Raw genomic sequence first — 17,490 nt, forward strand, 5'->3', positions numbered from 1 at the left:
TGTTTCTTGAGATTGTTTTTTCTGCAAATTAAAAGACGTTTGTTCCTTAGAAGAAAAGCTATGACAAACAGCATATTAAAAGGCAGAGACATTACTTTGCTGACAAAGGCCCTATGGACAAAGCTATGGTTTTTCCAGTAGTCAGGTATGGATGTGAGAGTTGGACTATAAAGAAAGCTGAGTGCTGAAGAATTGATGCTTTTGAACTGTGGTTTTGGAGAAGACTCTAGAGAGTCCCTTGGACAGAAAGGAGATCAAACCAGTGAATCCTAAAGGAAATCAACCCTGAATATTCATTGGAAGGGCTGATGCTGAAGCTGAAGCTCCAGTAGTACGGCCACCTGATGAGAACTGACTCATTGGAAAAGACCCTGATGCTGGGAAATATTGAAGGTAGGAGGCAAAGGGGACGATGGAGGATGAGATGATTGGATGGTATTATCAACTCTATGGACATGAGTTTGAGTAAACTCCGGGAGTTGGTGATGGACAGGGAGGCCTGGCGTGCTGCAGTCCACGGGGTTGCCAAGAGTCAGAGATGATTGAGCAGTATTCTTCTAAAAGGAGTGGAATGCTGCCCTTTAAACATACATGTTTTAATATAAGCACAAGTGCTAGGATTCTTAAGCCCTCCTGCCCAAATTTGGAGCAAAACCAGGATGACCGTGCAGTGTGGCTAGTTCCCAGGCTGCTTCGAGGTTCAAGATTCAGAATGGAGTTGGCGGTGATGTGGTTTCTTATCATCGTGTGTTGGCTCTGAGCCTTTCACAGGCTGGACATGTTTCGTATTAAAAGTCAACTTCCTAACACACAGAGCAGCCCATGCCTGAGGTTCTCGCAGGCGAGACGTCCCAGGAGTGGATGCCGTTCCGCCTCCCTGGGAATCCCGGCCCCAGCTCTGCCTGCTCAGTCAGGAGCTGGGATCTGGCGTGTCCTTCTTTCCACAGAGCTGACATTTCACGGGCTGCTGGCTGTGAAGGTGTCAGCTCTAGCGTAGGTACCAATGCCAACCTCACAAGCCTCACGGATACTCACCTGGAGTCTGAAACAGCAGTTGTTCAGTCTTGAGCATGGGTTGTTTCCCCAGATTGAACATGCGTAACAGTGAGCCCTCAGCCATCTCTCAGTTATGAAAGTTCTTTCTTGAATGTTCCCCTAGTGAATTTCTGGCTCCTCACCTGCCTGTCGCAGCCCCAGGTAGGAGAGGGGGCACCAGGTGGGTAACAGGTCCCTTCACCCCCGTTCACTTTCCTGTGATGTGACCTCAATGCCAACTGCACTGAACCCCACTGCATTTCAAAGAATGTGTGTTAATGGCTTTTGGTGACAATGTGATAATGTAACTGTTTTCCAAAGTGTGTCGGGAATGCTTTAATTTCAAAAACAACTTTTTGAAAAGGCATATTAAGTTTGCATGAGTGGGGTGTTAGGTTTTCTGGTATCAAAGAGGCCACTTAGAGTCTGAGGACTGGAGGAGCCCGCGGGGCCCTGCCTCTGTTTCAGCCAGGCTGGACACGACCCTCACGGCCAGCTGGCTCCCTGGGCCCCAGGCAGGGCCTCTGAGAAGCTATCCCTTTAGAGAGAAACCTCATTCTTTCATTTTCCTGGGTGGGAGGACAAGGAATATGGAAAATAAGAGTCAGAAATATCCCTGTGAAGTGATCATGATCTCATATCTCCTTCTGAGAGCTTGGAAAGGAAACTGGGCGGCAGGAGGGGCTGAGGACTGAGGGGGTCTTGTTGACTCCCTGAGAGTCAGTGGCCCCCAGAACCCGACTATCCCACCCCCGCACACCCCAGTCTGACTCTGACTTGTTCACATTTTGGGGGAAGCCTTCCTGACCCCTGCGGCTGCCTCAGGTGCCTGGAGGACAGGTTCTCACAGGTGCCCTCGGGGACTGTCAGCGTCCCCATGAGCTGTCTGGCCTGGGTCTGCCCGTGTCTCCCCCTCAGGGGCATTTATCAAGAGCCTGGAGGGAGGTCCTGCGGGGGATGCTTGGGGGATGCTCGCGAGCTGTCCACCTGGGCAGGTCAGTCCAGAGTCGTGGTGCTTTCTGGGGTCCCCAGAGTGCCTGCTCCCTGACGTGAAGTAACCCGCAACCACCCTGTCTGCCTGCCTGATGTCAGGGCCCCCAGTTCCTGTCAGCTCCGAGGGGCCGGAACAGAGCTCTTTCTTTTACTGTTTGAACACGGAGGGAGGCAACCTTTTGCAGCTTCGTGAGCAAGGCTGGGGACATGCTGGTCCTTGAGTGATGCATCTGTCTGGAGTCCTGAGGTTCTCTCTGAGGCTCTGCTCTCTCCAGGGTGGGGGGGTGCGTGGCCGCGCCCCCTATCCCCACTTTAGTGCCAATGCTGGCATTTCCCCCTCCTCTGACCCCTCCCCGCCTGGTCCTGGGTGGGGGTGTCCCTTGCACAGGATGTGTTGCAGAGACTGGATGGAGAGACAGAGCGCAAGGTGTCATGCGTGTCCTTACGACTGTGAAGAAGATGTTAAGTTGTTGCAAGGTCACCAAAGGTTCATCCCAGACACTGCAACGTGATGGCTGGATGCCCCATGTGTTCCAGGGCCCAGGAAGCCTGCTGTGTGAGCGAGCAGCAACCCGAGGCAAGCCCGCCTCAAACCAGCTGGTCTCTCTCCTCCCCTTCTCCCAGGTACGAGCAGCCAAAATGCGACAACACAGCTAGAGCTCATCCAGCCAGAACGCGGGACCTGTACAAGAGCCGCCAGCTCCAAGGTGAGTGGGCCCAGGGCTGGGCCAGGCTCAACGGCTGCCGCTCTGCTCTTTCCTGCAGGTCTGGGGGGGAAGGAGCTCAAGCAAGTTTGGTTGTGAAGAATGAGCTCAAATTAAGGGAGGCAGTGAGTTTAACCTTGTAACTACTACAAATAGCATTCACTGAAATGTCTTATGGCTGTTCTCTTTCATCAAAAAGCCTGTGAGTGTCTATGGGACACCAAGAAGGATGACGTCAACTGTTAAATTGAAGTCCCACCTGGACGGGGGTCTTCCAGGTGTTGAGGTGCCCTTGAACTTGGCTGAGGGGCATGGCCTCCTGGCTGGGTTGCTGCTGTGCAGCTCACCTGATGACATCGTGGAGTGAGAGACCCAATTCCTGCTTCGGGGGTGGGTTCAGTGGCATTGGTAGGATGCTGTGAAGTTGGTTGCTGTTTTGTCTCATTTCCATCTTCTTTTTTTCCCTTTAAATGCCTCCAGATTGTCTGTCTGGTCAAAGCCTCAGAGGCCATGAAAATCTTTTCTCCAGCACCTTTCCTTTTAGGTGCATGCTGGATCTGGGTCTTACACAGGGTCTAGATAGCTTGCTGTTTAGAAAAATTCTGTGGTCCTTGCTTGATGAGTACTATCATTGAATCTGTAAAGAGGGTTTTAGATTCTGAAAGTCAGAGATGTTTCTCTGCCCGTGAGCAGAGGCAGAGAAGATGGGAGGGTCATCTGCCCACCTCCGTACCCTGCCAACAACGCCTGGAACAAAGGCGCTGGACACAGAGGAAGTGGGGAGGCGGGGCCTGGTCTGCTCCGTGTCAGAGTCACCCCGCCGGCTGCTGGTGCTGACTCCAAGCCGCTGGGCTCAGGTCTGCGCTGCTTCCCACCTCACACCTTCCTTCCAGTGTGGGTGGAGGGACCACTGACATCACAGCTCTGTGTGAGTGGTGCTGGGGTGCACGTTCATGAATCAGGAAGCTTTCTGGATCTTGGGGCGGGGGAGGGGGGGACGGCGAGAAAGGGCAGGAAAGAGAGACCCTGAAGGTTAAAATGCAAACAGGCTTGTTCTTCAAGTGATCCCCGGAGTGACGCCTTATGTATACGTGTCTTGGCCTTAGGAGGAGCGCGCACTGGTGTCTGAAATCTGGTTTAGCACCAGTGGACGGCATGTTTTCTTAAGAGGGAAGAATTAATTTAGCACATTCATCATGTGACTGTTCGCCCTTTGGCCCATCTTAGCCACACCGCTGAAACTTCAGGCCATCTGCTCTTTGTCTCCGAGGTGCTCATTTTTCTTTTCGATAATCTGAAACTGCCTTACTTCTATCTCAAGCTGTGTATGTTTTTTGCCCTTATAATGTCAATGCCCTTAATGAATGTGCAGTCAAGCTCTGGTCTTCATTAGTTAGAGACCTAGACCTTCCTTAACTCACAGGACAGACAGAATGTGCCCCTCCCATCCCCTCTTGGGGGCTGTGCCTGGGGACTCTGGTACCTGGAACCGGGCTGGACTCCGGGTTGAAAGGCTGGAGCGGTCATTGGTCCTCTGGGGACCACTGACCCTCAATATTAGGAAACACCACGTGACGTCACTGCGGGCTCATGTGAGGGTCAGACGGGCCACGTAGAGAAAGGACACCTAGCCCTTCAGGGAGAACCGCGGGAAGGGGTGCTCGTCAGAGCTGTGGACACCACACCCGCCTGTCGAAAGGAGGGGGGCGGGCAGGCTGCCACCACAAAGGTGCCCTCCCAGGCCTGCCCTGAAGCCCCAGTCCTGGGCACGCAAGCCCTTTTACGCAAATTCTGAAAAGGTCAGCTTATTTTGCAATCGTGGATGTTTGGGAGTGCACCATTCATGACCACTTAATCATTTTGCCTTTTTGAAGATAATTATCCTTATTAGGGAAAAACAAGTAGGTCTTAAAATAACTCCTGGATGGAGGCTGTTCTTGTCAAGAGGGGAAGACGGTATCCAAAATAACACAGCACCATGGTGGGCAGGCAGACACTTCTAAGTCCAGTGCCGATGCGTTTTCTTCTTAAAAGGCATGGTTTTCATTTTAAGCAGCTTTATTAAGTTTCAGCCAGTAAGGGTCACTCACTTTCCCAGCCAGGCTGATAGTGTCCTCACACACAGCTCACTTGTTCGGGGGTTTGCCGACTGCCAAGTGTTCGTCCACACGCAATGTAGGAGAGAGCGTGGACTTCAGGCTCACACTAACTGTGGGAAAGTGGTCACTTAATCTTAGGGGGCCAGCGCTTGGTCCTGTGGGGGCACCACGGTCCAGCCCAAGGGGTCAGTTCCTGAGAACTGGGCCGTGGTTGCGACTCTCAGAGGTTATTCTTCGACCCTGTAATGTCCCTCACACGACTGCCTTTCATGCCTGAGAGGAGTCAAACTGTCACATGAGAGACTTCCCGCAAAGGCGTTAGACCACACCTTTCCTTGCAGGTCTATCCTGCCTGGTCTGCACTGGCGTCTCTTCATCTTGGAGGCGTTTGGAATAACCTGTCTGCCTGGCTCCTGGCCGGCCCATGCCCCTCACCCTCTCCCGCTCCTTGGGGCTCTGCCGATCACCTGCTCACAGCCGCGGGGCATCTCTGAGCCCAGGACGCTGCCCACCAGCCCTCCTGTGGGCCTGGCCATCCATGCAGGACCTGGCTCCCCGGGGAGACCATTGCCCTCTGATGCCCCCCACCGTGTGCTCCCACGGTGTCCGGGGCATCCAGTGCTGCTTTGCAGGCTTCGAGTTGCAGGCTCCACCCTGTGCCCCACATGGTCCTTTTGAGATGGGGGCTGAACCCCAGGATGCCCCCCCAGCCAGCACACCTCCCTGGGCACCTGGAAAAGAGTTTGCAAATTAAGTCCGCTAGGCGGGTTTCTTTTCCTTTGTTGGTGTTGTTTAATCACTAAGTCATGTCTGGCTCTTTGCAGCCTTGTGGACTGTAGCCTACCAGGCTCCTCTGTCCTTGGGATTTCCCAGTTAGGAACACTAACCTGGGCTGCCATTTCCTTCTCCAGGGCATCTTGCTGACACAGGGATTGAACCCACGTCTCCTGCATTGGCAGGTGAAGTCTATACCTCTGAGCCACCTGGGAAGCCCTTTCTTTTCTTATTCTGAGCCTTTTGACTCTTCTGTATTGAGTGACACTGGAAGACTTCTATGTAGTCTAAGACACTGACTTAAAGTCAGTGGTCTTGCTGACTTTAAGGCACAGAGTATGTATGTCTTCAATGAGTGGGATTTCTAGTGTGGAGGGGTTGATCTCATAGATGGGCCTCATTGTTCTGATTCAACCTCAGGCTCTCTGCCCAAGAGGAGGACTCACCTGTCCTCTCTCCTTGGCAGAGACACACAGCCAGACGACAGCTAAAGGCCACTGGACGCCACTCACACACCCACTGCTGAGATACAGGCAGAGGCCTCAGTGGCAGAGAGGTGCCTGCTTTTGGCTCCTGGAGAACACTCAGCCTCAGACCTGGGTCCCCCATCCTCAGACCTGGGTTCCCCTTCTGTGTTGAGGAACCAGACCCTGGAGGCAGTTGGGGGGAAAGATAGATGAAGGAGAGTTTGTTATAAAAAAAATCAAAATAAGTTACTTTGTGGCTTAGAGTTTATGACTTTCTCTAACTGGAGCTGATCAGACCGTTTGTGTCTTTTATACTTAAACACGTTTTGTCTGGCTTATTATCTCTCTGAGACAATTTTAACAGGCTCATCAGGCTTCCTTTCTCCTCTGGATTTTTGCTTCATTGAATCTCTTCTGATGGACAGTCACTGGTTTTGTTAGTTATCATAATGGTGCAACGCAGTCAAGTCTTTATAGGCAATCGACAAGAAAGAGCTCGAAGCTGGAGGTCAGGTAGAGAGAGCTCTGAGGGCAGGTGAGTCCGGGGAGGACCTCACTCCCCGCCCTGCCTTTCTTTCCTCCATCCATTCAGGGCCACTCTGTTGTCTCTCAGGGGCTTCAGGCCAGAGGATGGTGAGTGACTGAGAAGGGTTTTAGGTTTTCTGGTGCCTGAAAGTGGCCTCCTCACGTTCCTGCTTCATCCCCCAAACCAGAGCCATACGCTGTCCCCCAACTCAGCGCTGGCACCCAGGTCAGCCCAGCAGAGACCACAGCCCCTCCTAACCTAAAAGGCTCTCTGAGCTTGAGCAAGGCCACCGCACAGAGCCTGTGGAAGTCAGCAGCCACGGAAGCCTCTTTTCTCATGGCCTCAGCGATCGCAGGGACAGCAGAGCTTCACTTCTATTGCTGTTGTCCACTCACTCAGTTGGGTCTGACTTTTTGCGACCCCATGGACTGCAGCACACCAGGCTTCCCTGTCCATCACCAACTCCCAGAGCTTACTCAAACTCATGTCCATTGAGTCAGTGATGCCATCCAACCGTCTCATCCTCTGTCGTCCCCTTCTCCTCCTGCCTTCAATCTTTCCCAGCATCAGGGTCTTTGCCAATGACTCAGTTCTTCACATCAGGTGGCCAAAGTATTGGAGTTTCAGCTTCAGCATTAGTCCTTTCAATGAATATTCAGGACTGATTTATTTTAGGATTGACTGCTTGGATGAGAAACCCTCAAAGCACCACCTGAATTTCTCAAGAAATATTTTATCAGATTCTAAATGTTTTCAAAATTAATTTTCATTACCTGAGGCAGCATAAAATAACCCTTACCTCGGCCTAACACACTTTCCCAGAGGTAACTCATCCTGATTGGCACCTGTGCTGAGCTTGCCAGGCTCTCAGGGAGCGGGGCTCACTCTCCCCCCAGGCCGATGGGCCTTTGGGGCTCTTCTGCAGACAACAGACAATAGACGGTGCTAGTGTTCCACCCCCTGGAAATGCCAGCCTCAAGCGCCGACTCCACAGCCCGGCTCTGCTTTCACTGCATTGGGATGGAACACTCTGTCTGAGGACCCCGCAGAGGCTCTGTGCCCAAAGTGGGCTCTCCCGGGGGCTGTCCACTCCTGGGCCCACCTTTGGGAGGCTTCCGGCCATCTGCCTCCCTGGGCTGGGCCGGGACAAAGCTGCATGAAGGTGAGGGCAGGTGTGCCGTGTGCAGGAGAGGAGTTTAAACAATGTTTTGCTCTCAGGAGCTCTTTGATGACTTTACAGCTAAGCATCATTGCTGGTTCACTCTGTCCAAGTGTGGGTCGAATTTTGGACACGGACGGGACTGTTCTGAGCAGCCTGGCACAGGGACTGAGCTCCATTAGTTTATGTTTTGACCAGTTGATGGTTGATGAATTGACCGGTTGAGGTTGATGACTAAATATGAAATTTAAAATATCAACTTTGTAGCTGAATAAGATGACTAATCCTTTAGAAGAAAATTGCACTTTGTAGAAAGCATGACAAAGAAATGGACCGTTAAGTCCAATTTTACTGAGGAAAGGATGTTGCAAATACAAACTCACTTGAAAGCACACAAGTCATTTCCACCCTAAGGATTCATGACACAGGAATCCCGAGACAAGGGGGACCAGGGCTCCATCTCGGATGTGACACTGGATCACTCACGAGGAACTGGGAAAGACCTGATCAGACACGAGCGATGGAGTGTGAAATGAATGCTTTACTCACTGTTTCTTAAAGACTGGAGATCAGATGCTGGGATGAGCAGAAGGCACCCAAAAGGCAAGAAATGGGGAGCAACAGTTGTGCGCCACTTGGCAGAAGTCTTAGTGAGATGTTTATTAGAATATTTAGCTCTGTTGATATTTTTCTCCATTTTTTTTTTAAGAGAATGAGGAGAAATTGGAGGAGGCTTGGAGGAAATTGCGGTGATTACTCATCCACAATAGAACCAGAACAAATAAAGACAAGATGAGGAAGCAAAGGCATGTTTTTAACATGTGGAGGAAAGAACAATAAAGGTCACTGCAAATGTTAAGTGACTTACAAGATGGTCGGGCCCTTTTTCCATTTGTTAAGCCTTTGGCAGCGATTGGAGAAAAGTGAGTGTAGAGGTTGTTTCTTGATTCTGCTGAATAAACCTTGAAGAACGTCTGTCCTTAAGCTTCAGGTTGTACCTGCCCTGGGTTTGGGGGGTGAGAGGTCTGACCTAGTGAAAATCTTCAATGTTGGATAACAGTGTGGTTTAAAAGGGGCAGGCAAGTGGAGGGACTGCTTTTTTCTTTCCATAGTCCTTCAAGTGCCCTCTCTGACTCACTCACTAACGTGGTCTGCATGCCCGTCCTGTGCCCACCGTGGGTGGGCGGGCCACCGCTCTTGACTTGGAATTCTCTCAGCTGTTGCCAGGCGCATGGACCCCATCCGGCCAGGTCCCCAGGCAGGCTGTAAGCAGATTTCTGAGCCCCATCCACACCAGCAGCAGGAGCCTCCTGGGGCTCCCGGGCCAGCCAGGTGTCCCCCTCATCGTGTGGGCTGTCGTCACTGGATCAGGTCCCCAGGAGGAGGCCCAGCCGGCTTTAGCCCACCCAAACTTCCTGCTTCCCCACCATGAAACGCACATCTCAACCTGAGAGAAGCATCCGCCCCAAACTGGTGTGCTTCTAGAAGTCCACGAGGGCTGTAGGAGAAGCCGCTCTCCTCCCCCTCATCGCCAGCAGCAGCCTGCTAGCTGCCAGGGGTGGTATGTCCAGAGACACAAGGGCCTGGGGTTCCAGTACAGCTAATCCACCCATTTACCTCTTAACCAAGAAAATGGGCAGGTTCTGCTACTCAGCCTGTTCTCTGAGTATCTGTCAAAGTGTTTTCTTGGCCATGGGCTGAGCGGCTGCACCTGACTCCGTGTGCTGTCTCCATCATGGGCATCTTCGTGAGCTTCGCGCAGGGGCTCCCGCTGTGGGTCTCGCCCTGGGCCTGCCTGGAGCTGGGCCTGCTGGCTACTAAGGCGCTTCTTGCATCGCACCTGCTTCCAGTGTTGGGGAGCCACGTGGACGTCCAGGGAACAGGGTCATCGTCAGGGCGGGGTGTCAGCAAATGAGGCCCTGGGGCTGGGGAAAGTGAAAGTGAAAGTCACTCAGTTGTGTCTGGCTCTTTGTGACCCCAGGGACTACACAGTCCATGGCATTCTCCAGGCCAGAGTACTGGCGTGGGTACCCTTCCCCTTCTCCAGGGGATCTTCCCAACCCAGGAATTGAACCCAGGTCTCCTGCATTGGAGGCCGATTCTTTACCAGTGGAGCCACTGGGAAAAGGTGAAAAAAAAAAAACAGATGTAGAAATGGGAAACTGGTGAGCACTGAAGACAGCACAGCTATAGCAGATGAGGGACTTGGGTAAGCGTGTGTGGCTCTGAGCGCAGGGGCGTCATGCACAATGCAAGAAACACGGAAAATGCAGGTAAGACAGCAAGACAGACACAGTAAAGGAGGGTTGGTGGGTAAAGTTAACTCACCAATGTTAGAAAAAAGGTAGGCTAGCTTGTTTTAAAGTCTTGAGTTAGGTGGACCTGTCACCTGACTCGAAAGATGGAAGGGAGGAAAGCTTATGGTGCGGGTCATGGCAAACACCCCCACTCCGGCATTACACACCCAGAGATGTTTTAGAGGAAATCTCACTTGTGCTGCTTTCATTGTTTCCTTTAAAACCATATATGTTTTTAAAGTCTAAATAGCCAATTTAATAATATTCTTTAAGATGGCAAGGAGAACTAACGCTGGTTATTTTAGCATAATAAAGCCTTGCCTCTGTCACTTTGGGAGTTATGACTATGCTGAAGAGAGAGGGAGAGGAGTTTAAATCTGTATTAATCATGAAAAAGCATCTGCCAGACAAATTAATAGTGTTAGTTGTGTTTCACAGACAGTTTAAATAACTCAAGAGGACAAACTGTTCTCAAACACCATCAAATATATTATATTTGTGGCTAAACAATTATCCTATGAAAAATAATTCCTGTCTCTTTATTACAGCATTTTGTCTCAAATAACCATTTTACAAACCTCCCAAGTACAGTATATACTTGAAAGAATAATAAAATTGACTTTAATTGGCCTGAACTCCCTTTTATTGGGTTGGCCAAAAAGTTCATTCCATTTTTTTCCCACCACATCTTACGGAAAAACCTGAACGAACTCTTTGGTCAACTCAGCATTAATTTAGATTGTCCTCATAGACTCTGCCATAGCCAGATCAATGTCCTCCCAGAATTCAGAGTCACTTAAATTGCGCTTTAGGAGAGGACGGGGCAGGTGTCCCACGGCTCTGGTCTAGAAGGTCCCGCCTGCCTGGGGTCCCTCCGGTTCTCCGTAGCGAGTGGCTCTTCACACCGTCTCCATGTTGGGGAGCTCCTGAAGCCAGAGAGGCACCTGTCACTCGACCTTTCCTGCGCCTCTGTGCCCTTCACTGTAAACGCGCTGTTCTCCTGGTCTTTTCTCAGCACCCCCCACACTCCTTGATTTGATCTTGGTCTTAGACGGGCCGTGGGGTCCCGAGTGGCTGGTGTTGGCCTTCAGCCTGCAGACTCCTGGCCTGGCTGGCACATGGCCTCAGAGAAAGCGGTCCCAGGCCCTTCTCTCCGCCAGACAAGCGGCTCAGACCTCCTGCCGCGCTCCTCCGCGGTTGGTACTCCAGCCTGCTTCGGAACTGCTCTGCTCATCCCGTTATCCTCCTATTCTCCCGCTCATAAGATCCCAACATGGCAACAGCACTGTAGCTTCTCTGCTTTATCTTCCTCTCCTAACACTGAATTCCTTCTTTATAAACTCAAGCCTATGGAGCCGCCGGCTGAGGCCAGACACTCTGCGGCCCTCGGCTCCTCAGCACCCAGAGACAGCACCCCGGGGGCAAATGCTGCAGTTTTACGACCCCAGGACGGATGTTCTTACACAAGAAAGCAATGCTGTAGCAGTTAGAAAAACTAGGGAAGTGGAGACTCCTGCATGACAGGCAGAAGTTTCCCTTTATATCTGAAAGCATCACGATGTCACTCTGAAAGCCCTCTTCCGGATTCTGTGCCGGGAATATCGCGCCTGCACCCTAGGTATGGCCATTCGGGTTAGGACTCGCTTGGCAGTGTGTGGCGGCCCCAACACCGCACGACGACGATGCCGTGGGGTGAGAGTGGAAAGCAACCCCCTGCGGAAGCCGTGAGGGGAGTGGGGAGTGGAGACCAGCCAAATCCAACTACCCATTGGGTCCTGGCCAGACACAGTTCTTCCTCTAGGAATAGAGGCTGGATGGAGAGAATGGCCTAGCCATGGTAGAACTCAACTCTATTCTTCCTGATAACTTCATTCCCTGAGAATTTAATTGGTCCACCGGAGACCACGGGGCTCAAGTACATAAGCTGTACATCGGCTGGCAGGTACCCTCCCCGATGACCAAGGATGGGAAACATCCCAAAACCTATTTATAATGAATACCACAGAAACATCTAGAATGTTTTCCCCAGGAAGATTTAAGTTTTTCTTAGCTCTCTTCTGATTTGTTGAATCAAGAGCAACTTTTTTTTTTCCCCCCAGAAAAATCAAGGATTTCTCCCTTTGACCAAAAAATAAATGGACTGCTCTTTGGTTGTTAGTTAACTTTAAGAAATCCCTGAGGCAGATTTTTCAGGTGTGGTTTCCAGCAGAAGAGGTTTTGAATTTTGAGTTCTCATCCTGCTTATCCATCTTTTCTCTGTGCTTTTGCTTATTAAATCAGCTAACATATTTAAAATGTATAATGTCCTTATTTCAAGAGAGTCTGAGGCACCCTCCTCTGTTAAAAATCACACATCTCAGAGTCTGATGATTGATACAGAATAGTATCATCATCAGAGGTTCCTTAAATCTGGAAAGTGTTAGATTTCTGAAAAATAAATAACTAAATAAAATCTCCTGAGAAGCACGCTTCATTGGTCATGAAGCAGTAGTTTTGGGAGCACCCTTTGATAGACTCTAAAAAGCGAAGTCAATGTTTTGTCTAACATTTTACTCTTTTAAATGATCCCCACTTGCTAACTTGCAGAGGGATCAATTTGCTTATTCAAATGCAACAGAATAGGAATTTTGTTTTTTGTAATTTCTCTAGTGGACAGAATGTCCTGAAGAGAAGAAAGGAGCAACATGAGGAACCGGAAAGACAGATCCATGCACACCCCCGTTCCTGGCAGCACCCCCTTTTCCCAGTCAGGCCCTGTCATCTTCTGAATTCACTCTTTACTGTTGAGTGAACTGACTCCCCTTGCACATCCCACTCGCCCAGAAAGCCCAGCCCTAGACTCTGCTTCTGCATTATGTCCAATTGACCTCTTGCCACTGAACTCGGTGGAGGTGAGGAGGTTGCCCCGTGTCCAGCGAGCTGCTGCAGTGCCTGTCGCCCCACCACTGACCCAGCACCTTCCCCCTGCATGAGGCTGGTGCCATGTCAATAGCTCTGCCAGGGGTCTCCCCTACCAGGAAGCTGGGGCACAGAGCAGGCCGCTTCTGTGCCCTGGAGGAGGGGGGCTGTTGGCTGTGAAAGGCCATCTCTCTAAGGCCCATGCATGCCTCCCTCACCTCTGACAAAGCAGGACCTGCTCGGCATGGGCCTGAGATTCCTGCCAGCCCCCTCAGCAGACACCTGAAGTGCAGTCCTTTCTGGAAGCCCCCTCTAAGGAGAAGGTTTGGATTCCTAGTGCATCTATCTGACGGTGACTTGGCTCTAGTTTCACATCAGTGAATGTGGGTGAAATGATCTCTTTAATTATCTGCTGGCTCTAGCATCCAGGGCTTGTCTGTATAAATTCTCTGAATATGTGAAACCAAAGAAGCTAGTAGAGACTCATGCAGCATACGGAGGTCCCTGAGCAGTAAAAGGAGAAGGTGGGTGGGAGGCTCGGCAAGATGGGGCCACATGTCACTGAGGAGTGTGGACTAGATCCTGCAGAAAGTTCACCCATGTGGGGAGTTCACTTCTTATTTAAAAAAGCACGGACAGGCTTGTGAATGACAGGTCCGAGGTGCCCCAGACAAAGGAGCAGCAGCTCCAAGAAGCACAGCGGCGTTTGAATTGCAGGGAACTTGTCGAAAACTTAACAAGGCATCCACCTTGAAGCTCGACACATAGAGCTTCACTTAATCTTCACTTCAGCCCTGAGTAAAGGTGATATTCTTTGGTCTTTATAGATGACAGTCAGTTGAGTTCAGTGGCTCAGTTGTGTCCAACTCTCTGCGACCCCTGGACTGCAGCACACCAGGCCTCCCTGTCTGTCACCAACTCCTGGAGTCTGCTCAAACTCATGTCCATTGAGTCGGTGATGCCATCTGACCATCTCATCCTCTGTCATCCCCTTCTCCTCCTGCCTTCAGTCTTTCTCAGCATCAGGGTCTTTTCATGTTGATGTTAAATAAACCGGGCCTGTATCATTTAGGTGTTGCCACAGTGATGCCTACACTAGGCAGGTGACAACTATTTCAGCTAGAGAATCGTGTTGATGCCAGTCAGAGTTACACACGCACCTTTACATGAATCTTATTGGATCAAAGTTCTTTATAGTGTGGCTGTCATTATACGATGGGCTATATTGGACCCTCAGTGATTTACTGTTAAGGGAACCACAGAGAGCTGTTATAGAGTTATTGTCCTTGGTCATGGAACACAGACAGACAGACACAGACATGCCAACCCACTGTGGACACCGTCCGTGCCCAGTCTAATGAGGTGTGATTTAGCAGAGTTATCAGGAATGGGTGGAGTCCCTATCCACTCCCGGTCTCTTACATCCTGTAAAGCAGGACTCCCACTGGTCTGCCCAGAGGTTCCTGCACAGGGTCTGCTCCCAGAGCCGCTGGACGCCTGGGCCCCAGGGTCCCGGGAGATGCGAAGGGTCGCTCTGCCCCTCCTCCGTTTGGCTCAGGCGTCTGGAATGGAGCTGGAGATGAAGATGCATGGGGAAGGGTGATGCTGCAGGTGACTCACCAGGACACCCCAGCCCAAGATCCGTTTCCAGCCCGGTAGAGACAGGAAGTAGGACGTGGGGTGCTGGGGCTGAGGGTGAGCCGGGAGTGGTCCCCACTGTGTGCTCTAGGGGGAGGGGTCTGCAGGAGGCCCGGCCAGTGTAGGCTCTGGACTAAAAGTCGGTCCTGCTTGCACGCCTGCGTTCTTAGGCTTCATTTCTTCCATCTTGGTATCGGGCTTTGACGGTCTTATTTTCAGGCTCTTTTCTCTTAGTAAAAGTAAGTGCCTTGGCCTCAGTTTGCCATTAGATTTCATGCACCACCCCCTGGAAAGTGTCATGTGCCTCCTGGACTCTGCGAGGGCGTCTGCACAGCAAAGGCTGGCTGGGGGCAGGTGGCCCAGGACTTCTGGGTCCGGCAGGTGGACATGACCTTGTGCCCGCCCGTCCCATGCAGAGTGCCTCCTGCACCGTCAGGAAGCAGCTAGAAGCCGAGAAGAAACAAGCAGAAGCCTCTGGGCTTCCTCACTGGGGAAGGCGGGCACCCGGTGAGGAGGAAGTGGACCCTGTGTTTACATCATCACTGTCCTGTCACACACCATCCCAGTCATGGTGAGGATACTAACCCAGCTTTTGATCTGCTGAGCTGAGCGCTTCCATGCAAAGGAAATGAAGCATCAACAATCGTGATGTTGGTGGGTGCAGAAACCCCTCTGCCTGACCGACTTCCAGTCCTGAGTGTGGGACATGAAGAGGTCCTGATGCCTTAGAGATGAGTTCCTAACTGCTTAGGAGGGCATCGGATGCTGGAGGCATCTCTTCTCCTTAAATGTGGGTGCTACCAGCCCGTCCCCAGCTCTGCCCAGGCCGTGTCTCCCAGCAGCACGATGCTCTGCTCACGGCCTGGACCAGACTCATCGTTGGCTCCTTGGGGTGGGGTCGAGGCCCTGTGCCTTGGGGAACTGGAGACAGAAGTGTCTGAACCCTGCTGTTGGCCTCTGTGATGTTTCCTCTTTGGAAGGAATTGGCCACGTGTGCAAGATTTCTGCAGGCCGAGCTCGGAATACTTGGGATGGTCTGGAGTCTGGGATGCAGCTGCACTTTTATGTGCATTTTAGGAAGGAGTCAATGTCAACATGGTTACCAGGGCAACGTGGTTACCAGGGGAGCTTAGCCATGACATTCCCACAAACACGCCTGCAACCTCTCGGGTCTCATCTCTGTTGGCTGCAAAGTCCTACTGCAATCTGCGTCACTTGGGGAGTAGAAGGCAAGGTTCCTACTCTCTAATTGTCACCCCCAAAGACAGGCTCTGGGTCAACCCTTTATGACCATAAGTGATCACTTACTGGCATATAGTTAGCAAACTTTCAGAGCTGCTTATGTCCAGCAGGTACGTAAGCATGTATTTTCCAGCCATTTTATCTTGGAGGGTCCATGTCCCTCTGAATCAGGGTCTCTTCTGGCACTGAGGATGATGGCTGAAGGAGACTTGGGCTGTACCTGCTTAAACATCCATGTTAGGCTGACAATATGGCCCTCAAGACGCAGGGCCGTCTTGCCCAGTTGTCTGTGAGTGTGTGGAGCCAGCTGCCTCTGGAGGGGAAGCCAGCCCCCGCCTCCTTGGAAGGGCCTCCTTCTCTCCAGTCTGTGTTATCATGAGGCTTCTTAGTTCATGTGATTCTCAAGGCAAACAGCTCCTCATGTAACCAGACTCCAAGGAGAGGTACACTCCAGGCCCCCAGTGTCTGGGAAGGGCTCAATCTTTATCAAAATCTAGGAAAAATGCACACAGTTTGTACATTCCTCTCAGTGACCCTGTAGGCTGACGTGTGGTTGGGTGGTCCCTGAGCCCTACCCCCTTCCTGCCCAGGCTGTAATGGACATCTCCCATAGTTAGCTCTCACCAAAAAGGATTGTGATTTTATTTCTTTTTAATTGAAGAAAAATATCAAGAGTTCCCATTGGATGATCAGATCACGTAAGCTCATGTATACAAAAGGCAAAAAGATAGGATGCTGAAAGATGAACTCCCCAGGTCGGTAGGTGCCCAATATACTACTAGAGATCAGTGGAGAAATAACTCTAGAAAGAATGAAGGGATGAAGCCAAAGCAAAAACAACACCCAGTTGAGGATGGGACTGGTGATAGAAGCAAGGTCTGATACTGTAAAGAGCAATATTGCATAGGAACCTGGAATGTTAGGTCCATGAATCAAGGCAAATTGGAAGTGGTCAAACAGGAGATGGCAAGAGTGAATGTTGACATTCTAGGGATCAGCAAACTAAGATGGACTGGAATGGGTGAACTTAACTCAGATGACCATTATATCTACTACTGTGGGCAGGAATCCCTTAGAAGAAATGGAGTAGCCATCATAGTCAACAAGAGTCCGAAATGCAGTACTTGAATGCAATCTCAAAAATGACAGAATGATCTCTCTTCGTTTCCAAGGCAAACCATTCAATAACACAGTAATCCAAGTCTATGCCCTGACCAATAATGCTGAAGAAGCTAAAGTTGAACGGTTCTATGAAGACCTGCAAGATCTTCTAGAACTAACACCAAAAAAATATGTCCTTTTCAGTATAGGGGACTGGAATGCAAAAGTAGGAAGTCAAGAAACACCTGGAGTAACAGGCAGATTTGGCCTTGGAGTACGGAATGAAGCAGGGCAAAGGCTAATAGAGTTTTGCCAAGAGAACGCACTGGTCATAGCAAACACCCTCTTCCAACAACACAAGAGAAGACTCTACACATGGACATCACCAGATTGTCAACACCGAAATCAGATTGATTATATTCTTTGCAGCCAAAGATGGAGAAGCTCTATGCAGTCAGCAAAAACAAGACTGGGAGCTGACTGTGGCTCAGAACATGAACTCTTTATTGCCAAATTCAGACTTAAGTGGGGAAAACCACTAGATCACTCAGGTATGA

General features: G+C 50.8%; 1 protein-coding gene across 2 annotated transcripts in view; it reads left to right on the top strand.

The window, feature by feature from the left end:
• SMOC2 (SPARC related modular calcium binding 2) overlaps nt 1–17,490 on the top strand; it is a 162,768-nt gene that overhangs the window by 121,942 nt on the left and 23,336 nt on the right. For both annotated transcript variants that reach the window (XM_043457456.1, XM_043457457.1), the window contains exon 9: nt 2,653–2,735. In XM_043457456.1, coding sequence (XP_043313391.1) covers nt 2,653–2,735 — 83 coding nt within the window. The remainder of the gene's footprint in view (nt 1–2,652; nt 2,736–17,490) is intronic.

Source organism: Cervus canadensis, chromosome 33 (assembly GCF_019320065.1).
Source record: "Cervus canadensis isolate Bull #8, Minnesota chromosome 33, ASM1932006v1, whole genome shotgun sequence".
Classification (NCBI taxonomy): domain Eukaryota; kingdom Metazoa; phylum Chordata; class Mammalia; order Artiodactyla; family Cervidae; genus Cervus; species Cervus canadensis.